Source organism: Podarcis bocagei (genome assembly GCF_964188305.1).
Source record: "Podarcis bocagei genome assembly, chromosome: 12".
In the NCBI taxonomy this organism is placed as follows: domain Eukaryota; kingdom Metazoa; phylum Chordata; class Lepidosauria; order Squamata; family Lacertidae; genus Podarcis; species Podarcis bocagei.
The window spans coordinates 24,779,992-24,798,870 of record NC_138137.1 but is presented as its reverse complement, the minus strand read 5'-3'; the positions used below and the strand labels follow the sequence as shown (position 1 = coordinate 24,798,870).

Sequence of the window (18,879 nt, the reverse complement as noted above, 5' to 3'; positions counted from 1 at the left end):
TATTAAGCCAGGAAAAAGTTAGCTAATATTTGTATGAAAAGATGCAATTTTAGCATGATAATCAGATGTTTGCACAGTCAGGACATTGTGACTAAATCATTTTTTCAGAGTGCTGATGTGCAGGGATTTATCTGCGAGGCGGAGGTGCAGGTTCACTCACGCTGAAGGCTGGACTCAAGAAACAACCAGATCTGTACTTTGATTTACTTACAGAAGGACAACAAACCTCCTCTAAGACAAGTGACCTGGAGTAGAAATAGCACATAACCATTGCAGATCTCAATATTTAACCAAATGTCTTGTTTATGTCCCAAGCGTCTTCTGCTGTTGTGTTCACAGCAAGAAAGCAATTGAGCCTGAGATATTATTAGGTTTTCTAAGAAAGAAACCTCCCTTGTTCATATAATCCAAAGTTATACACCAGTCTTTTAAGCATATCTTTTATATAGGCTCAGTGTTATTTGATAGGTTATTACTGCAAAAATGGCAGCTTAATTGAAAAGTTAAAACTTCTCTAAAGTGATATTCACTTAAGGCTATTAAGTCAATCTGAAGTATTTATGTAGTGGCTAAAAAACTGTGTTTCTCTTACCGTCTTTTAAAATTCTCTTAGCTGGGAGATCAAGCTTACGTTTTGTTAAATTAAGCTCCCAAAGATAGCAGATCCCTTCTTTATCTAAAGCGCACCAGGCAAAGAGAAAGAGAGAGAGAGAAATATAACTCTCAGTGCCTAAACAAAACAATATTTCTGTAAAATCAGTTGAGGAGAAATGCTCCATTATACCATGTGGTGAATAGCATGGTAACACTACAGATAGTACAATATTAATCTTTAAAATTAAGACCACAAAGTAGGCTGTAATGCTGCTTCTGTCTAAGGATACTTCTACTGCAATTAAGTAATCAATATGGAGTATTTATTGCTATAAGCCCAAGCATGAAGAGAAACACGGAAAATGCACGCTTTAAACCAAGGGTAGGGAACCTTTTTTCAGCTCAAGGATTTCCTTCCCTTCCGGCCAAACTTCTGTGTGGGGCCAAGGGCAAAAGTAGATGCTACAATTAATATTATACCTTTGTGCAGCATCCTAGTTCCACACAGTCGTGCACCCCTCTCTAGGCAAACAAGGGACGTGGGTGGTGCTGTGGTCTAAACCACTGAGCCTCTTGGGCTTGCCGATTGGAAGATCAGCGGTTCAAATCCACATGACGGGGTGCGCTCCCGTTGCTTTGTCCCAGCTCCTGCCAACCTACCAATTTGAAAGCAGGCCAGTGCAAGTAGATAAATAGGTACCGCTCCGGTGGGAAGGTAAATGGTGTTTCTGTACACTCTGGTTTCCATCATGGTGTTTTGTTGCGCCAGAAGCAATTCAGTCACGCTGGCCACATGATCTGGAAAGCTGTTTGTTAGCTCCCCCCACATCCCTACTTTAAACCACACCTGCTTGGCCATTCTCAAGAATGTCCTTTTATTTCCCCACCCAGATTAATTCACATATATTACTCTGATTGCATCCCTAACTGTCCTACAAACCAGTCTGTCCTTACACCCTGCCTGAGGAACTGCACAGCCTTTTCTGAAAGACTCCTAGCTTGTAGTTTGGCACAGGTTTCCGTCTGTGGTGACCAAAGCAGTGCCGGAACTCAAAATATTACAGCTCTCAAGTCCATCACTGCTGTATGTTACACTTGGTCTTGTAGTTACTGTTTACAGGAGAGGCAGTTATTCCCAATGTGTGGATTTCAGTATAAGATCATTGAGAACTGCTTTATACTCAGGTGGAAAAAAAGAGAGTTCTTTAAAGGACCATCTACAAAGATGGGCCAAGGATAGGCCAAAACATATATTAAATGTAGCAGCAGGTGCATGTGTCAGTGTGCGTGCGTGCGAGAGAGAAATCCAGAATTATGATGACTGGGAATATGAAATCTCCTCCTCCCTCCCCTGCCCCAGTTAAAAGAAGGATATCCTGAGAGATGCTTAATGTACAAGACAATGAGCAGAGTATAATTCCATTACTGTAAAGCAAAATGGTGACCATTCCAAACTCTTCTCAGAAAAATACATTTGCAGAGTGGCATTGTTATGGAAGTTCAGACATGGTCTGGCACTTTCAGAGATGAAGAAACTCCTCCTCTCCCCACTTCCACACCCCATTCTTCTTTTTCCCCCAGGAATACACAGGCACACACAAAAGCAGTCCTGTGTATTCCCTCATGTGTGAATGCACCCATCTCCTGTCTTCCTGTCAGCATCAGCATGGCCATAATGTTCAGATATGCTTAAGGAGAAAATGGTGGCTGTAAGTGAAAGGAAGGGAGACAGCCCCCACTACAATATATTCATTGTTTCCCAGAAGACTCCCCTGATCAAGTTTCTGGCCACATGCACACTGTAGATTTAAAGCACTAATGAATTCTGGGAGCTGTAGTTTGCTAAGGGTGCTGAGAGTTGTGAGACTCTTATTCTGCTTCCACAACTGCGATTCTCAGAGATTTAACCATCAATCCCTTGTTATAGCGAACCATGGGAATTGTAGCTCTGTGAGGGGAATAGGGGTCTCCTAGCAACTCTCAGCAAACTACAGTTCTCACACAAAAATTGGGAGGTGCCATGGTGGTTTAAAGTGGTATCATAGCACCGTATGTGTAAACTGCTTGTTTTCCTTAAGGCACACCTACGTGGCAGCAGGCTGCACACAGCTGAAAGCATAGGAAGCATTCATAGAACGCCTCATGTGAAGACTTGTTAGCTAGAGAGAGAGAGGAATCTGCCAAGTTTGTTTTCTGTCTGTTTCTCGTTTTCCAAGTCTCAAATTCGGTTCTGCCCATTTCTACATCAGCTTGTGATTTTTTTTTTAAGTCCTTACCGAAATTCATCAGCGTTTTAGTACAAATCACAGTTTAGGTATGTGGTGTTCATGGCAAAATATGAAAATAATAATACATGCATTACCTGAGTGGAGAACGGCATTGTAAAATTTGGAGAAGTGCAAATTTCAAAGGGTAGCTGATTTTCACTTCACGTATTGTTTTGGGAAGTACAAATTAGGTAAGTATGAGTTAAAATATGATCCGAATCTCCACCCCACCCCTACTGTCATTTATGAATAAAGGGGAAAGGGGCAATGCTAATGGTTCATTGGATTCTAAAACATGGATGTAATATACCTGGTATCCGGTAGGTTCATTGAACTGGAGTCTGAAAGCAATGGGTTAGAAGGGAATGGACTAACTCAAGGATGACAATGCTGAGATGTTGTTGGTGTGAAGCCCAGTAGAGGCTTGGTGTTATGTAGGCCCTTGAGATACTCTTAACCATGATGCTTACAGTCTTGGGGTGAGCTTAGATCTATCTTTGCTTCTGGATTCTCAGTTGACACCATTGACAAGGAGAGCCATAATTTAGATCTGTCCATTGTGTACATTATGCAACCCTTTCTCTCAGCCTAAATTCGTCATCTGTAAATGAATCTACTACTTACTCCCCTCCCCAAACACCACCTCAGGGGCTGTTGTTGAAGGCAAATGTAATGGTTGGAGAGACATATAAATGAAGGTCATCCCACTCAAGAATTGTGATACCCTGAATTTTATTGTTTAGCTCTGGCTGGGTCCTTCTACAGATATCCTGGTACATATTTAGGATATGTGTGATATTTAGGAAATGATTTTGCCAAACTGAATGAGCCCTGATGACAGAAAACAGTCTTGGAATAGTTAGTCCTCTTTGTAGATTAATTATGAACTTGGGAGATCCATAAAGATAAACTTCCAAAGGAAGTGATGGATTTTGTACACATACGAGAAAATACAGTGGGGACTGAAATGTTGTGATCCTTCCCGCACAGATTGCATCTGTGTATCTGAAGAAGTGTGCATGCACACTAAAGCTTATACCCAGAAGAGACTTAGTTGGTCTCTAAGGTGCTACTGCACAATTTTTTAATTTTTTTATATAGACTGCGTCAGACCAACACGGCTACCTACCTGAATGCAGACATTGGTTAGATGTGTAGAAAGAGCTTATGCAGACGTCAATTGCCCCGTACTCTCCAACAGACAGAGAGCACTCATGCAATGTGTCAATAACCCTGCCTCCTCCATTGGAATGAACAATGAAGAATCAGTGGATGGGTCAGTTGTAGCCACATGTTGGAACTCTGGTGTGTTCAAGCATGGCTTCAGTTCGATCAATATGTATTTGACAAAACTTACATGAAACACATCTCAAGCCGAGTTTATCTGACACTGATCACTTTGCTTCACTGACCCATTCTTAAATAATTGGTGTCTACACCTGGAAGCAGCTTGTTTCAAATGCACAGAAGATGGTCCCAGCGTTGCTGTAAGCTCCAGCATGCATATCTAGAATGTTTACATATGTCTGATGTGCAACCAGGAAACTACACAAGGGAAAGAGATTAGAATTCAACTGAAACTCTCTAAACCTTGAATGTTTGAAGTGGGAATTAAAAATCTGCAGCGTGTATCCAAAGTTTCCATCTGGATAAGAGAGGTATCCAATATGAAGAAGATCTTCTCCATGCAGATGGATACCAGCACGAGAAAAGTCAAGGACTTCTTATTGCTCAGAAATAGTCCATATTCTACCAGACACAAATGATTTCTATCACAGAAGGACTGCTGGACACACACATTCAAATTCTGCATGTTCATAATTTTCAGTGAAGGCTGTTCTGTGAAATACATGGGTGAGCATTCAATCCACAAACTCTGCTTAGAGCTAGTGAAACTTCGGACATGAATTTTGGTGTTTTAAGCATACCTAAACTTTTGATGTTTAGTTCCAATGAAATGAACACTCCGGTGCAGTTAGTTTTGTACCTGGATCTGATGTACTGTATTCTTTCCAATTGTTCTACTGATGATTTGATTCTTAAGATTTTAATCAATGAAACATTATGTTGGTCGCATTCGAATCTTTACTGTAAGCTACTTTGAACAGATTGTTGTAAAAACAGGATATAAATTACTAAATGAATATTATAGCACCCAAACTACCCAACCTAATTAGCTATAACTGAGATAGACCAGACATTTTTATGTAATTAAAGGAGATACATATTTTTTCTAGGACTGCCATAATGATATACTGTTACTCTAAGGAAATGTTGTTGAGATCTTTTGCGATATTCTACATGCTTTCATTCCTGCACACTTTCTGCACCCTGCACAGGAAGGACACCACACTTTTGGAAATCATGAATATAAATCATGACTGCACTGTTGGTGAATGTGCAGGGAACAGCTTGCACAATTTTTATAAGCTTCCATATATTTTAAAACTTTGATCGTCACAATGAATGATATATATAGAAGCAGTTTAATGGTACAGTATAAATTCAAGAAATATACAGTTTTTAATAAATACCACTGTTTAATGAAGTATGGCTCCTCTGTTTCATATAACTACAGCCTGCTAGGAGTCCACAGAAAATTGATGGATGGGGGCCTTCCATGTAGATTTGATCAGCGTTCTACAATATAGCAGGACCCATCTGCTGGTGTTCTTACAGATGGAACTTCATTAATGATTTCCCTATTCCAAACTTCCAGTTTCTAACTAGTATTTAATACAGAGCAGGCCAATGTGAAGCAGCCTGCCTACTTAAGTATGCAGCAAAATACATTCCCCCCTGCCATCCCCTACGACTTTCTGCTTCACTGTGGCTGAACCGATTCCGGGAAACTTCTCTGTGTGACTGCAAAACTGACTACACAGACACTGGCATTCATATTACACATACAAAAGTAACACTTGATTGTCTTAAGAAGTTGAGCGTCATTTCTATAGAACTAGGGTTGCCACATTTCATACAGTGGCAGAGTTTTTGAGCTATTTTTATATGGAATCAGCAAAAATGGCACTGCTGCCATGGGCTGCCATACATCCGGATTTTCCCAGACATTCGTCCAATTTCTGCCCAGACACTGCTGCCGACTGCAGTATTCCGGACATATGGCAAGTCTAACAGAACATAGGCCTTGTATTGAATAAGACCAGCCTTTCCTAGCTTGATGTCCTCTAGGCGTTTTGAACTACAGCTCTCATCCAACGCAGCCAGCATTGCCACTGGTCAGGGATGATGGCAGCACTGGTGTATGGTCAGTAGACTAAGGGGCCTAGGCTAGACCCCTAAATGTTCCCCTGGCGCCTCCTTCCCAAAGCCCGGGAAGCTTCTGCCTGGCTTAGGGAGGGAAGCAATCCTCATGCACATGTCACACACATGTCCCCCTTTCCATCGCCCTTACAAGCTGGTGGCTCTGGCCCTAACTGTCCCCCTACAAAAAAGTTCACCACATGCCACCAGATGGGAGTTATAGGCCAAAGCATTAGAAGGGGTCAGGTTAGAGATGGCCATGGGCATAGCCCGGGGGGGGGGCAGCTGCCACCCCTCAAAATCAAGCAAATAAATAAAAAAAATACTTAGCTGACCAATTGTATCACAATTCTGCCCCTGCCCAACAATATTCCTGCCTCCCCCAACATAAATCCTATGGAGATGGCTGAATTTGAAATGAACTTCTTCCAAGATGCACACTAGTAGAAGAGAGTCTGTTTTTATTCTGAATCTGAAACACAATTGCCTCTAATGGAAAGAATGCTAATCCAGGATCCAGATAGAGAAGAGCAGATTTTCGTAGGTTTGCCTAAAAGATGAATTTGTGGTGGCATCTTAAGGTCAATGTTGTCTTCTCTAGGCTAAGCATTTATGCTACGTCTCATAGGTTCGCTCCCACCCCACTTTTCTTTTCTTTTCTACCAGCACAGAGACCTTGTGTGTGGTGTTTTTAAACAATCCTACTCTTGAGAAGCTATGAAACATTTACTTGATGTTCAGGGGCAATAGGAGAGATTACCTTCAATATCTCCAGAAATTTTATCCACCTTATCCTTGGGATGGCTCAAGTTTAAGTTAGTTGATCTTGGGTCCCACTGAAATAGCTACTTAGGGCTCATTTCCTATTGATTTCAGTGAGACCCGAGTGCAACTCACCAATGTTCCTAACCTGTACACACTCGCTTGGGTGTATATCCCATTTGAATGTACTTCTGATTAGACATTTATGTGTGGTATTGCACTACTAGTCTTGACCGGATCACCTGTGATCTAAGAAAGGTTGTCCACTGCTATTGACCCCATCACTGTGAAGCCCAAGATCTAGAGATCTCTGCAACAGTGTGTCCTCTCTTTGTTCATCCTATGTACAGTTACCTGGGAGTATGCATCACTCAACTAAAGGTTACTTGCTTACGTGAGTAAACATGCACAGGATTAGGCAGCAAGTATCAAGAAGCTAGGGACGCGGGTGGCGCTGTGGGTTAAACCACAGAGCCTAGGACTTGCCGATCAGAAGGTTGGTGGTTCGAATCCCCGCGACGGGATGAGCTCCCGTTGCTCGGTCCCAGCTCCTGCCAACCTAGCAGTTCGAAAGCACGTCAAAGTGCAAGTAGATAAATAGCTACCACTCCGGCGGGAAGGTAAACGGCGTTTCCGTGCGCTGCTCTGGTTCACCAGAAGCAGCTTAGTCATGCTGGCTCCCTCGGCCAATAAAGTGAGATGAGCGCCGCAACCCCAGAGTCAGTCACAACTGGACCTAATGGTCAGGGGTCGCTTTACCTTTACTATCACAGCAGCTATAGGCTAATTCAGCCACTGGTTTTATTTATATCCCATTCCACCCCGGTAAACAGTATGTGCTTGAAGTTATTTGCATAATTCCAGTTTATTTCTCTAATCAGAACTTGTGTCTGAAAGATCCGCATTTTTTGATTCTGAACTTCTTTGAACAGGTCATTTTGTCCCTCAACTCTGTGTTATTTCACTTGATGCAGAAGATGAGGAGAATCTGAGACAAGTGAGCAGCAAGAAGAATCCAAGGCGCAAAATGCCAGGCATACTCACAAAGTGGACCAAAATACCCAGGTCTTTTGTGTCAGGCCCCAGATCTCTGTCTCTTTCCTCTTAAAAAGCTTTTGTGCCGGGTGCAGTGCTGATGAGACCCCCCACCCAACATCTTAACTGAGTCAGTGGCACATATATTAGCACATGCAAATGTTATGTAAATTCATGTCATGGGCCCGTGCCCACAGCTCTTTAAGCACCCAGCACCTCCCCAGCGCTGCAGCAAGTTGCAAGTGCTTTTCCATAATCACGATCCAAGAGTGTTGCTTGTTTAACAATCCAGTCAAATGCAGCTACAATTCTATCATCGCTAACATTAATCTATACTTGAATCTGGGATCTTAAAGAGACTTATAGTACAATGAACTGTCTGCAACAGTATTATTATTATTAAATCTGCTGCAAGAAGTGTTCCACTAATCCTTCTGAAAAAGAAAATATTTCATTTTTTTATTAAAAAATCCCCACATTTCACCACATATATATAGCATGTTTACTTGTAAGTAAGCCTCACTGTGTTCCAAGTGTGTGCGCAGGATTATAAGAGTACCAGTACATAGTACTGAGCTATTTCATTTCACACGAGAACCATTTAACATGCCATTCCCTCACCGGTCATGACAAACAGGGCCCTGTTCCTGAGATTATAAGGTATGGTACCTATAATCAATAACCATCTTTTTACAGGGAGATTGGGTCAAGGCTGAAACACGGAGGAGAAGATTTGCACCTCCACTATTGCCAATCCCTGAGTTTAACAGCAGGTGTCATGTCTGCACAGGTTTCTGTCGCACTGTAGAACACAGCAGTGGAATTGTTACCCGTGGCAATTCGTTTTCAGCGTGCAAACGTGGCATTGTCTGCTCTCACAGCCCTGGCCATGCGAAAGGCAGATACCATTAAACGAGAGGCAAAGAAGTCTTTAGAACGGAGGAGCTCTGGAGCATGTAAGCTCCCAAGCAAGTGAATTACTGCAGGCAGTGTATATGAAATCATTATATAAGGTGGCATGGCTACATCACGGCGGCACTGCAATTGAAGGCATTTGTATTACACTTACTCCTCTGAATAAATTCAGATGACAGCTCCATTTCATTTCTTCATTCACTTTGGAGGCCAGATGGCATTAGAATCATTTACTTCACCTTGTTGTGTTTAATTACTACAATCAACACACTATTTTCCAAATTAATCATAACAAAGTAATTTCATTAGTAACACAGCAGGCTGTTGAATTATTAGCATCATAACAGTTTGCAAACAATTAAACTTTATTTGAACCTTAAAAATTTGCAGCGTGGAACATTATTGTAAGATCTAATGGCGGCAGAGTACAAACCCACGGTACAGAGCAAATAATCAAGCAAAATGCTGCATAAAATATGACTTACAAAACAGCTCTCTCAGTATTCCAAGGAACGCAATGGAAATATAAGTAAACAATGAGAACAAAGCAATTAGCATATATTGCAACGTTTTCTTCTGTTTGAGACACATTAATGGGGGATTCTCCCATCCCCCCTAAAAAGGTTATGGTATTTGTCAAGATTTCAAAGCAAACATTTCACCCCTTTTATTTTGCTGGGTTATTCCAAGGCATGTCTACTTAAAAGGTGGGGATGTGGTACCTTTGAAATATCTTCATTTGCAATGTGTGTGTGTGTGTGTGTGTGTGTGTGTGTGTGTTTGCTAAATATATCACTTTATACTGCATGGGGGGGAAAGGTTATGGAAATAATAAAACTGCTGCTGTCTATATTCTCCTATCAATAGGAAAAATTGTCTGCAGATCTGTCATTCATCAGCTGGCTAAGGACTCCCTCTCCTGGATTTACATGAAAAGGGGAAGGGAGTCCTCCAAATATTTTAAGTCGCAAAAAATTCATCTGAGCGTGATGGTGGGGGATGGGTTTTCCCAGAAGCCCAATATGCTGTGAAAGTCTACTGCCATCTACTGGCAAACATTGGCAGTACAGAAAAGTCTATTTCTCCCCCTTCAGATCAGTGCTAAGCAGCACTGATGTAATTTCTGGTTTGTTTGACTAGCACTGCTTCTCGGGGATTTAAGCCAGCTCCTCCACTAACCTGAGGAAGCCTTTAGTCCTTTGGACTGGATTGGGAGACAGTGCTTTGGCTTGTAAAGCAGACATGTTTGAATGCTCCCCACCCAGCCCCCGGGGAGGAAAATCTCACGAACAAGAGAGTTGGATCCAGAAAAACAGTGCATGTCTACTTAGAAGTAAGCCCCTTTGAGTTCAGTGTGGGACTTGCTCCCTCATATGTGAGTGTAGCAAAGCGTACCAAGTTAGTCACGTTTAGGTCTCAATTAACTACTAACTTGTGACCATTCGTTTCAGTGGGAACATTTTTTTATTCTTTTTGGAACGATTCTGGAAGGGGGACTTTTTGCAAACATGTTCAGGGGCGACAGCGCACACATCTTTTTCATGGTTTCGCATGGGTTGCTCCTCCCCCCCCCCCGCATGGCTCGCACTCTCAGTTGGTTTTATGATATGTCTCAGTGACATGTTGGTACATCATTACACAATCCCTCTATTACGCATATCCTGGTTGTCTGTGGATCATCTATAGGACTTACCGAGGAAAGGAAATGTGAAGACAACAGAACCAGAAAGAGGAAGAAAAGACGGTAATCTCCCCCTCCCCCTTCAAAAAAAGAGGAAAAACAAAGATTCACAATATTCAGGGTTGCTGGTGGGGGTTGTTGTTGAAAACTCTACATCTGGCCCAAGGATATGTAAGAATGTATTCTATAAAGTGCAACATAAAGCATCTATAATCAAAGACTGCTAGATAGATAGATAGATAGATGATAGATAGATAGATATAATTTCACACCATATATAATTTGCTACCACAGTGTCCTCAACTTTTGCATTTTAAAAGAATGTGAAAGTAATTAAAAATGTAAAATACCACTAAAGTAAAATGTACCGTTAGGAAAAAGAAACAAACCAGAGGAATATTTCACATCCAAGACCCTTTGCTGTGTATAAAACGTCGAAGCTTAATTTTTGGAGATGTCTTCTGCGTCACTTGTGTTGAAATGAATGTGAGACGGTCCAGAATCTCTTGTAGATTTCCCTGACATTCATTTCAGCTGCAGCTGCTGAGGATACATATCCTGTGTGTGATGCCCATTTTGCAAAAGTATAACAAATGCCTGAATGCAACAGTTTTAAAAAATAACTCCAATGCAAAATAATTTGAGTCCTACAATAAGCAGAGATTTTCTTTAAAAAAAAGTTTAGCTTAACTTATACGTCAACACTCACAATAAACATTAAATATAAAAATACAGCATTAGAATCAATATGTAGAAGTGCAATATATTAGGGTTAATGCTCTTGCTAAAATCTAGGCACCTGCAGATTTGCATTGGCATATGTCTATGCCTGGCTTCATGTAATTTGTAGAATCCACCTAATCAGAAAGAAAGAAAGAAAGAAAGAAAGAAAGAAAGAAAGAAAGAAAGAAAGAAAGAAAGAAGCCCACAGTTAATGTGTAAGAAAATACTCACACCACTTCAAAATGAATGGCAATCCTTAAATACTCCATACCTAACACCAGTGAATTAGTTTCCCCATGGATGCGGATGAGCACATGCAAAACCAATCAGGCAGACATGGGACTTTTGTTCTATGATCAGTCACCAACGATCCAGACTACAAAAACTAAAGGTAAGAAGACGCAGACAGAATGCTGTGTTTCTTCTGCATCATTTATCTGCAGCGTTCAGAATTTAAAAGAAAAGATAGGGCAGGGCCTTAATAAAATTCACAAGCCCCACCTTCCCCAATTTTAGCCAGATTGTGCCCATTACAGACTTCTAAAAACTACAGATCAGGAGGTCAGACACGAAAGGTAAGGGGGCTAGGTCACTTTGCTCTACTGTACTTATTTCCTCCAGGAACATAAATTCTGTCCATCCCTTGTATTGCTTGACCAACAGCAGCCATTGATGACAAGCCGGGAATCTCCCTCAAAAAGTTCTTGTGGCAAACTTGTGGCAACTATCTCACCAATGCAGAATAACTTCCCTGCATGGGGCCATCTGATTGGCTGCATTTGCCTTATCGCGGAGTGAAACCCAGAGCTGAATTAATTTAAAACTGCAGAGTCTAGGAATAATCAGGAGCTGTTTTGTCTTGGGATAATAATATAAAGAGGAGAAACATTCACAGACAAGTGGTATTTGTGATTTGAAGCAAGCCATGACCCCAAGCTAGCGTTATCATTACTGGCGATGTAAATAAATCCTAGGAAGCAGCACTTTCTGTTCTCTGAATGGCCTGAAAGCCATTCATGTAAGACCATTCCTATAATATGGCATTTGGAAACATGGAAGCACCCTGACAGTATCATCATCATCAGGCTGTTGTGTATACGGAATGTGGCTAACAGAGCTTGCCATAATGGGAATTCTAAAGCAAAATAATAATAATTTTAAAAATCACTTTGACTGGATCATGTTCAGAATTTGCCTTAAAATAGTTTCAGGGCGTATACAGACACCACATTATTTGAGCCACTATTTGCTGCACTGGGAGAGCACCTTCACCAACTTGTTCAAATGAATGGTTTTTGCCTGCTGGTTTTGCTCAGGAAAAAGCAGCTCTGAGCATCTGAAGCAAAACCACAAGTGCACACAGCATTTGATGGGCTTTGTGTAGCATTCCCCCCCCCAAACTGGTGCCTTCCAGATATTTTGGACTACAACTCTCTTCAGCCACAGCCAGGCCTGCAGCAGTAGATAGTTGCAGTCCAAAATATCTAGGCTACCACCTGATATCATAAAGCCCCCTTTGCCCCCGTCCCATCCTGGAAGCAGTTTTGTGCTCCTGGGTATGATATTGTTACAACTAGTGTGAATAAAAATATTAACACTAGTTCCTTTGAGAAGAAGTGGGGAATAGAATTATGATTACTGTTGTGGTTACCATTATTAGAATTAAAGTTTACTAAATTTACAGGTGATGCTTCTTCCTCTGTTTAAAAAGGGAACCTCTGTGGAAAATAAGGAGAAGGACAAGACTGGGTAGTGAATCAAGTGTTCAGTTTACTGGTCTGTATGCCACTTATGTTGTGGCAGAAAGAGCCTCATCCTGCAGAAAGAAAATCCATTGTGATTCCTGCTTCAAGATTACATCTGTAGGCACCCTCAAAAAATTGAGGCTGAAATATGGTGAGTCACCCGGGAAGGATGGGACGCATTGTGGAAGACTTATTTCCTCCCATTATACAATAGTTTATTTTATTTCACTTAAAACTACACTACGGGTCCATTTTTTATTTTGTTTTATTTGCTGCAGTCTTTATTAACAGAACTCCAGTGAAGATTCCTGGAAAAGAAATCTGTATGAAACAGAGAGCAAGGAACATATAAGCCATTACAGAAGATTGAATTAAAATGTACTTACCCGGGCCTCTCAAATATCATACATCTCCATTATGTAGGCTCTAGGCACCAAGCCAATGGTTCCTTTCATTTCTCCTACCCACCAGCCAAATCTACCGTACTCCTAATTGAAAACAATATGCAATATTAACCTTTAGTCTGATATAAATGCAATAGAGTTTTTGCATGTGACTCCTTAGGTTTCCTCCATATATACAGTTACAAAAGCATGAATGGAAAATTAAAACATTAAGGAATTGCGTGTGTATGTGTTTCTGAAGCACTTGAAATGCAGTTAAGCAAAACAGGAAATTACATTTTTAAAGACTATCTGTTACTACGTCCTAGAGAGAGAGAAATACTAACTACCTATAGCAAGCCAAAATTCACTCAATGAGCAATACAGAATGTGCTTGTACTAATGTCTTGTTTTGTAGAGTTTGTATATACATCTAGTTGTTGTTTTTAACAGTAATATCCAAACCATGCAGTCTTCATTGGCCTTATTTCATTCCTGGTTACCCACTTTGCTTTTCCTCAGTTAATGGTTCACCTTGAACTTGCAGGTTTTGCCTGCTTTGCTCCCCCCTGCTAGTTTGAAGGAGAAATAAACCAACGATCTCTGGCTCAGTATTACGTTTAAATCAAGGATCGTGGCTCATTTCATGCCAAACACATCACGATCTGGAGCCATGGTTTGTTCTTGGCTTACTAACTGTGGTTTGAACAAAACATACTAAAAGCCCAGGATTGGATGGACACAATACTAACCAAGAGATCATGGTTTGTGTCTCCTACACTCAAATGGGGAGCAGCAAAGTGAGCAAGATCAGGAAAACATTAACTGTGGTTTACTGTATCGTGTGAACTGGGTCATTGTGTGTTGTGGGTTCTGGTTTGGTATTATCACTAGTATACTTCTTCTTCTTCTTCTTCTTCTTCTTCTTCTTCTTCTTCTTCTTCTTCTTCTTCTTATTATTATTATTATTATTATTATTATTATTATTATTATTATTATTATTTTGAAATACAGGTCATGAGGCTCATGGGGTGAATTCCCCTACAGTCAGGGAGCCATACTCTGCCTTCTTTTTACATTCTTTCACCCAAAACCGTATCAACAGCTGACATTTGAAAACTAATACTTTATAATAAGGTATGGAGATCAGCTGGGAGCCATTCAGTAACGCAGCCTTGAGACGTAAAGAACCTTGGTTAGTTAAGTTCACATATATGCCAAGTAAAGTTGACGTAGAGGGGCGATGTTCCCCACACACAGCCTGTATCCCTTCTCAGAATTCACCATTGCTTTATGCGGAAAATTCTATCACAGTTCTCATATGCCTGACAGGTGACTAATGCATTTTGGTTTGAAATTTGCTTAGGCGTAGCAAGATAAATCTGGAACAAAACAAGTATATGATAGTTTAAGGAAATAATATTTTCCAAAAGCAATACCAAGTAAGAGCATTGTGGGATCCAAATTTAATTTCTGTCCCTCTGAGGTAAATATTGTTAAGATCAATCCTAACAGCAGCTCAATAACTTCCAGCTGCTGAAATTGCCCCTTCGTACGCTGCGTGGAGCAGGCAGCAGTATGAAAACAGAGAGCTCATTCCAAAATCAGGCTGACAGTGACCACATGAGGGACGAGGAAAGCAGAAACACAGAGAGACTTTGATATAGGAGAGAGCATCAACCTTCTGTTGCAAATGTAGAGAACTTCTGCAGAATAAAGCAAGCTGTTTTCTACCTGAATCTAAGCACTGATGGCATTCTGAATGGATTCCGGCATGTATGTGAGATGCAAATTTTACCTGTCCTTTTCTACAGATTATATGAAAAGGATAGAAATTATACCCAACCCTTACAGGGATTTCTTCAATAATATTGTTCACTCATGCCATATATATTACCCCCAAAGTCCATATACTTCCCACCCCAACTCATCCATCTCTCATAAATGCACGTCTCCCAGTCACTTCCACCCCTTAGCCTGGATCGTGCTGTTCAAACAATCCAAACTACAACTTGCTTCCTGAAATATGCCACACCTTTTTTTTTTCATTTTCAAAGGGCTTCTCCTTAATTTATAATTTGACTGTTTAGTGTGAAAGCAGGGGAACTACTTCTGCAGGTAAATCAACGATGACAGATCATGGATCTGTCAAGATATGATCCTGGTGCCTCTTTGTAATTTTAAAATTTAGAGAGAATCAATGAAATCAAGGCTATTAATGGCTACTCTGGTCGGTGGGTGGAGTCCAATGCTCAGATTCTGCTCTGGGGCTTCTTATGGGCATCTAGTTGGCCACTGTGGGAAGAGCATGTTGGAATAAATGGGCCACTGGCCTGATCCAGCAGGATCTTCCTTTGCTCTCAGATAAAAAGATGTATTCTGGCTAGGATGTGGCTATACAGGATGTTTTACACGTTTTACACATGTATAAGTGTGTGTATGGTTGTTTGTGCATGCGAGCCCACACAGTAATACCCTTGTGTGGAGTGCCCTACCTGGGTGGATGGAGCAGCCAAGTAATTTCGTTGTCCCCGAGAGGGGGCAATGACAATAAAGATATTATTATTATTATTATTATTATTATTATTATTATTATTATTATTATTATTATTATAACATAAACAAGATGGCAGAGTTTTCATGATGGACGCAATCTTTTATTTTATGCCTAACTTTGCCTGGATGTTAAAAACAAATACACTAAGCACGTTCATTTAACTGAGCACCTACAATGAGAAGGATGCCCGGGCTCTGCTTCGGAAGCCCTGCACCTTCAGGGGAACAAGAGAAGTCCCAAGGCAGAAATCGGATTTCCCCTTTGCCCATTGGAGTGAATGATGCTGGTTCATCAGCGCATACAGCAACCAGGCCAACGACTCTCCTGCTGCAGTTTCGAAACGATTGTTCTGGGGCCAAAACCCTTAAAGGCAAAGAGGAGCTTTGCCGCCTCACCAGGGGTCCAGATGTTCCAGCTGTGTGTGTGTGTTTAATAAACACATGTTTCATCCCACATTAGGCTGCTTAAATATACAATCCATGTCCCTGCAGACTTAAAGAGCGAGCAATCACTCACGGTGCCAGCCCTCACCTGTGCGGGAGGGAATGGTGCCAAGAAAGCTTTCCCAAAAAATAAGAGAAAGAGGAGAAAGTCGGGGGGGACCACTTTCCGAACACTAGCCGTAGAAATCGTTCATAGATGGGGCAGGGAGCAAAACAACGTGAGGTTTGCGGAAGGCTGCTTTAGTTAAGTGATCATTAAAGGCTTTTACGACTAATGGCAGAGAATAAAAGCAGTCTCCTAAATTACAGAATGGAAATATCCCATGCAGACATTTCAGGAACTTGGAAATAACATGTATTTTGCGGTGGGCGGGCAGAGAGAAAGCTGCTTCAGAAGAATCCAATTAAATTAAATTTAAAACCAAATTTCTCCTCCTTTTTGAAAACAATTTCTAGCTGCTAGGAATATACAGTTTAATGCACTTGTGTGAAGCTAAACTTGAAGATGAAGTGGCTGGAGATGAAGTGGCAGTCTAGTAAGCTAATTTATGGATTGGCTGCAGACATCGGCCCAGGAAGAGGCAGAAGCCTGCAACCCAGATGCTTTTATTTTATCATTGCTATTCTTGGTATGAGCCTCACGAGCAACATGAATCCCAATTAGAGCATTTGTAGTATAAGCAAGTAGGAATGAAAACACAGACCCTGCTTGATTGGGAACGCCATATTTTAACCTTCGGCTGGAGTCGTTATGGCAGAGAGACCTCTTTCTAACCGGTTAATGTACCGGTATTTACATCTCTCTTCTTTTTTTTAAAGAGTGCTTCTGACTTTCATATGCACACAAAAACCAATTTGATCCTGCTCTTAGAGCTCTGTTACAGATACATTACTTACAAGTGACTCTAAAGGTAATTGATTCGGGCTACTCTGAGAGTCATATATGCTAGTTATTGAACTATAACGCATATATGGAATAAAAAGCCTTAACATTCACCTCCAGGGAAAATATAAGCATTAGGGCAATTCGTATATTCTAGGTTCCTTGAAAACCAACAAGCTGCCATGCATTTTGATTCACGGCTCGGGGGGTCCTGCGTAAGTGGAAAAGCACATACACTTGTGCAAGGCGCCCCCACTTTGTTCCCCTGTGCCACACATCCCACTGTGAGAGTCTGTCGCGGGCAGGAATGCAGTGATGGCGAGCAAGAAAAGCTCTGTTGCACAATCAGAGATCAGTTCGATCTACTCCGGATTCAGCCATTTATTATTTGTACATCAACTCAGCGAACAGCAAAATATGACTGATCGCATTATATCATAATGCAGGTAAGACGCATGTAGCCACTCCTTCATAACTAAATGCTAGGAGACAAAATAATTTATGCTATGGAACAGCTCCATCTCATTCAGGAGATTGCAAAGATTCTTGCAACACTGCCAACAGCAACGCTCTGTTCATTACTGGGAGGTCTCTCGAATTTAAAAGCCGGTCTTTATCCTACAGCCAGTGAATGACAGCATCAATCAGCAAATTATTTAATATTTGTGGGGAAACAGCACCGTGAGAGCCTGTTGTGTAAGCTGCTTATTTATACCTTATTCAGGTATGAATAAGCCTACTATCTGGTATTCCTCAGCACATGAAGGTGGAGTGTGTATTCTTCCCACCAGCTCCAGCTTGGGCAATTGACTCCACTTCAGAGAGACTGATAAAATAATGAAGAGTCCTTTAATCTGCAGGAAACCATTCCAGTCAATTTATAAGAAATATTGCATTCCTTTGTAGGATGTGTAATTATTTTCTATTAATCATGCGCTATAAAGCTACATGATGTGGTTATTCTGTTATCGCTAGGAAGAGGCCTGCAGTCAGCTCCTGACAATGTTAGGTAATTATGAACACAAAGCTTCTTTCTCTTTCTGCAGAAATGCTATCAAGATCCAGGAGCACTGTAATGCTTTATTGTATGAAAATAACACTCGGAAGAAATTAAAGAGCCACATAACGAATGGCTTAAAGGCAAATGTGCGCATGGCCGGGAGACGAGGAGGGAGGAAGAGAAGGCAGAAAAAAATACTTTAAAATTTTGTGGAAGGAAAACTATAAAGGGACAACCAGCAGTGACGTTTTCAAAATAAGCCATGCACCCAAATTTCATCTGGAACTATTAGCCATCCTTCCCGAAGCACTTAATGCAAGTATCTGGCTACCTGAAATTATAGCTGTGAGTCAGAACACAGTTACAACTGCTTAAATCACAGTGACATCTATTTATTGGTTTATTTAAAGATCAGTTTATTTCTACACCTGCGGCTCAGCCCAAAAAAGGTTCCCAGAGCAGCTCACAAGGATCAGTAATCTGTCAGCCCTTGCTTATCATTAGACAGAAGACAGAAGGGAAGGATTAGGAGGAAAGCAAATTTAGGCCCTGGATCTTAAGTACAACCTTATACCTGGAATGGAAACAGTTCAAAAGAAGAGGAGGAGCCAAAGGTTGTTGGTCTTT

General features: G+C 41.1%; 1 protein-coding gene across 1 annotated transcript in view; it reads right to left on the bottom strand.

Annotated features, from left to right (window-relative positions):
- Positions 1 to 9,184: 9,184 nt before the first annotated feature.
- The window catches only part of SKAP2 (src kinase associated phosphoprotein 2), a 102,367-nt gene continuing 92,672 nt past the window's right edge, over positions 9,185 to 18,879 (bottom strand). The window contains exons 12-13 of the mRNA XM_081164865.1: positions 13,373 to 13,474; positions 9,185 to 11,375 (exon numbers count right to left, since the gene is read on the bottom strand). Of these exons, the coding sequence (XP_081020991.1) occupies positions 13,382 to 13,474 (93 nt within the window). The 3' untranslated portion in view covers positions 9,185 to 11,375; positions 13,373 to 13,381. The remainder of the gene's footprint in view (positions 11,376 to 13,372; positions 13,475 to 18,879) is intronic.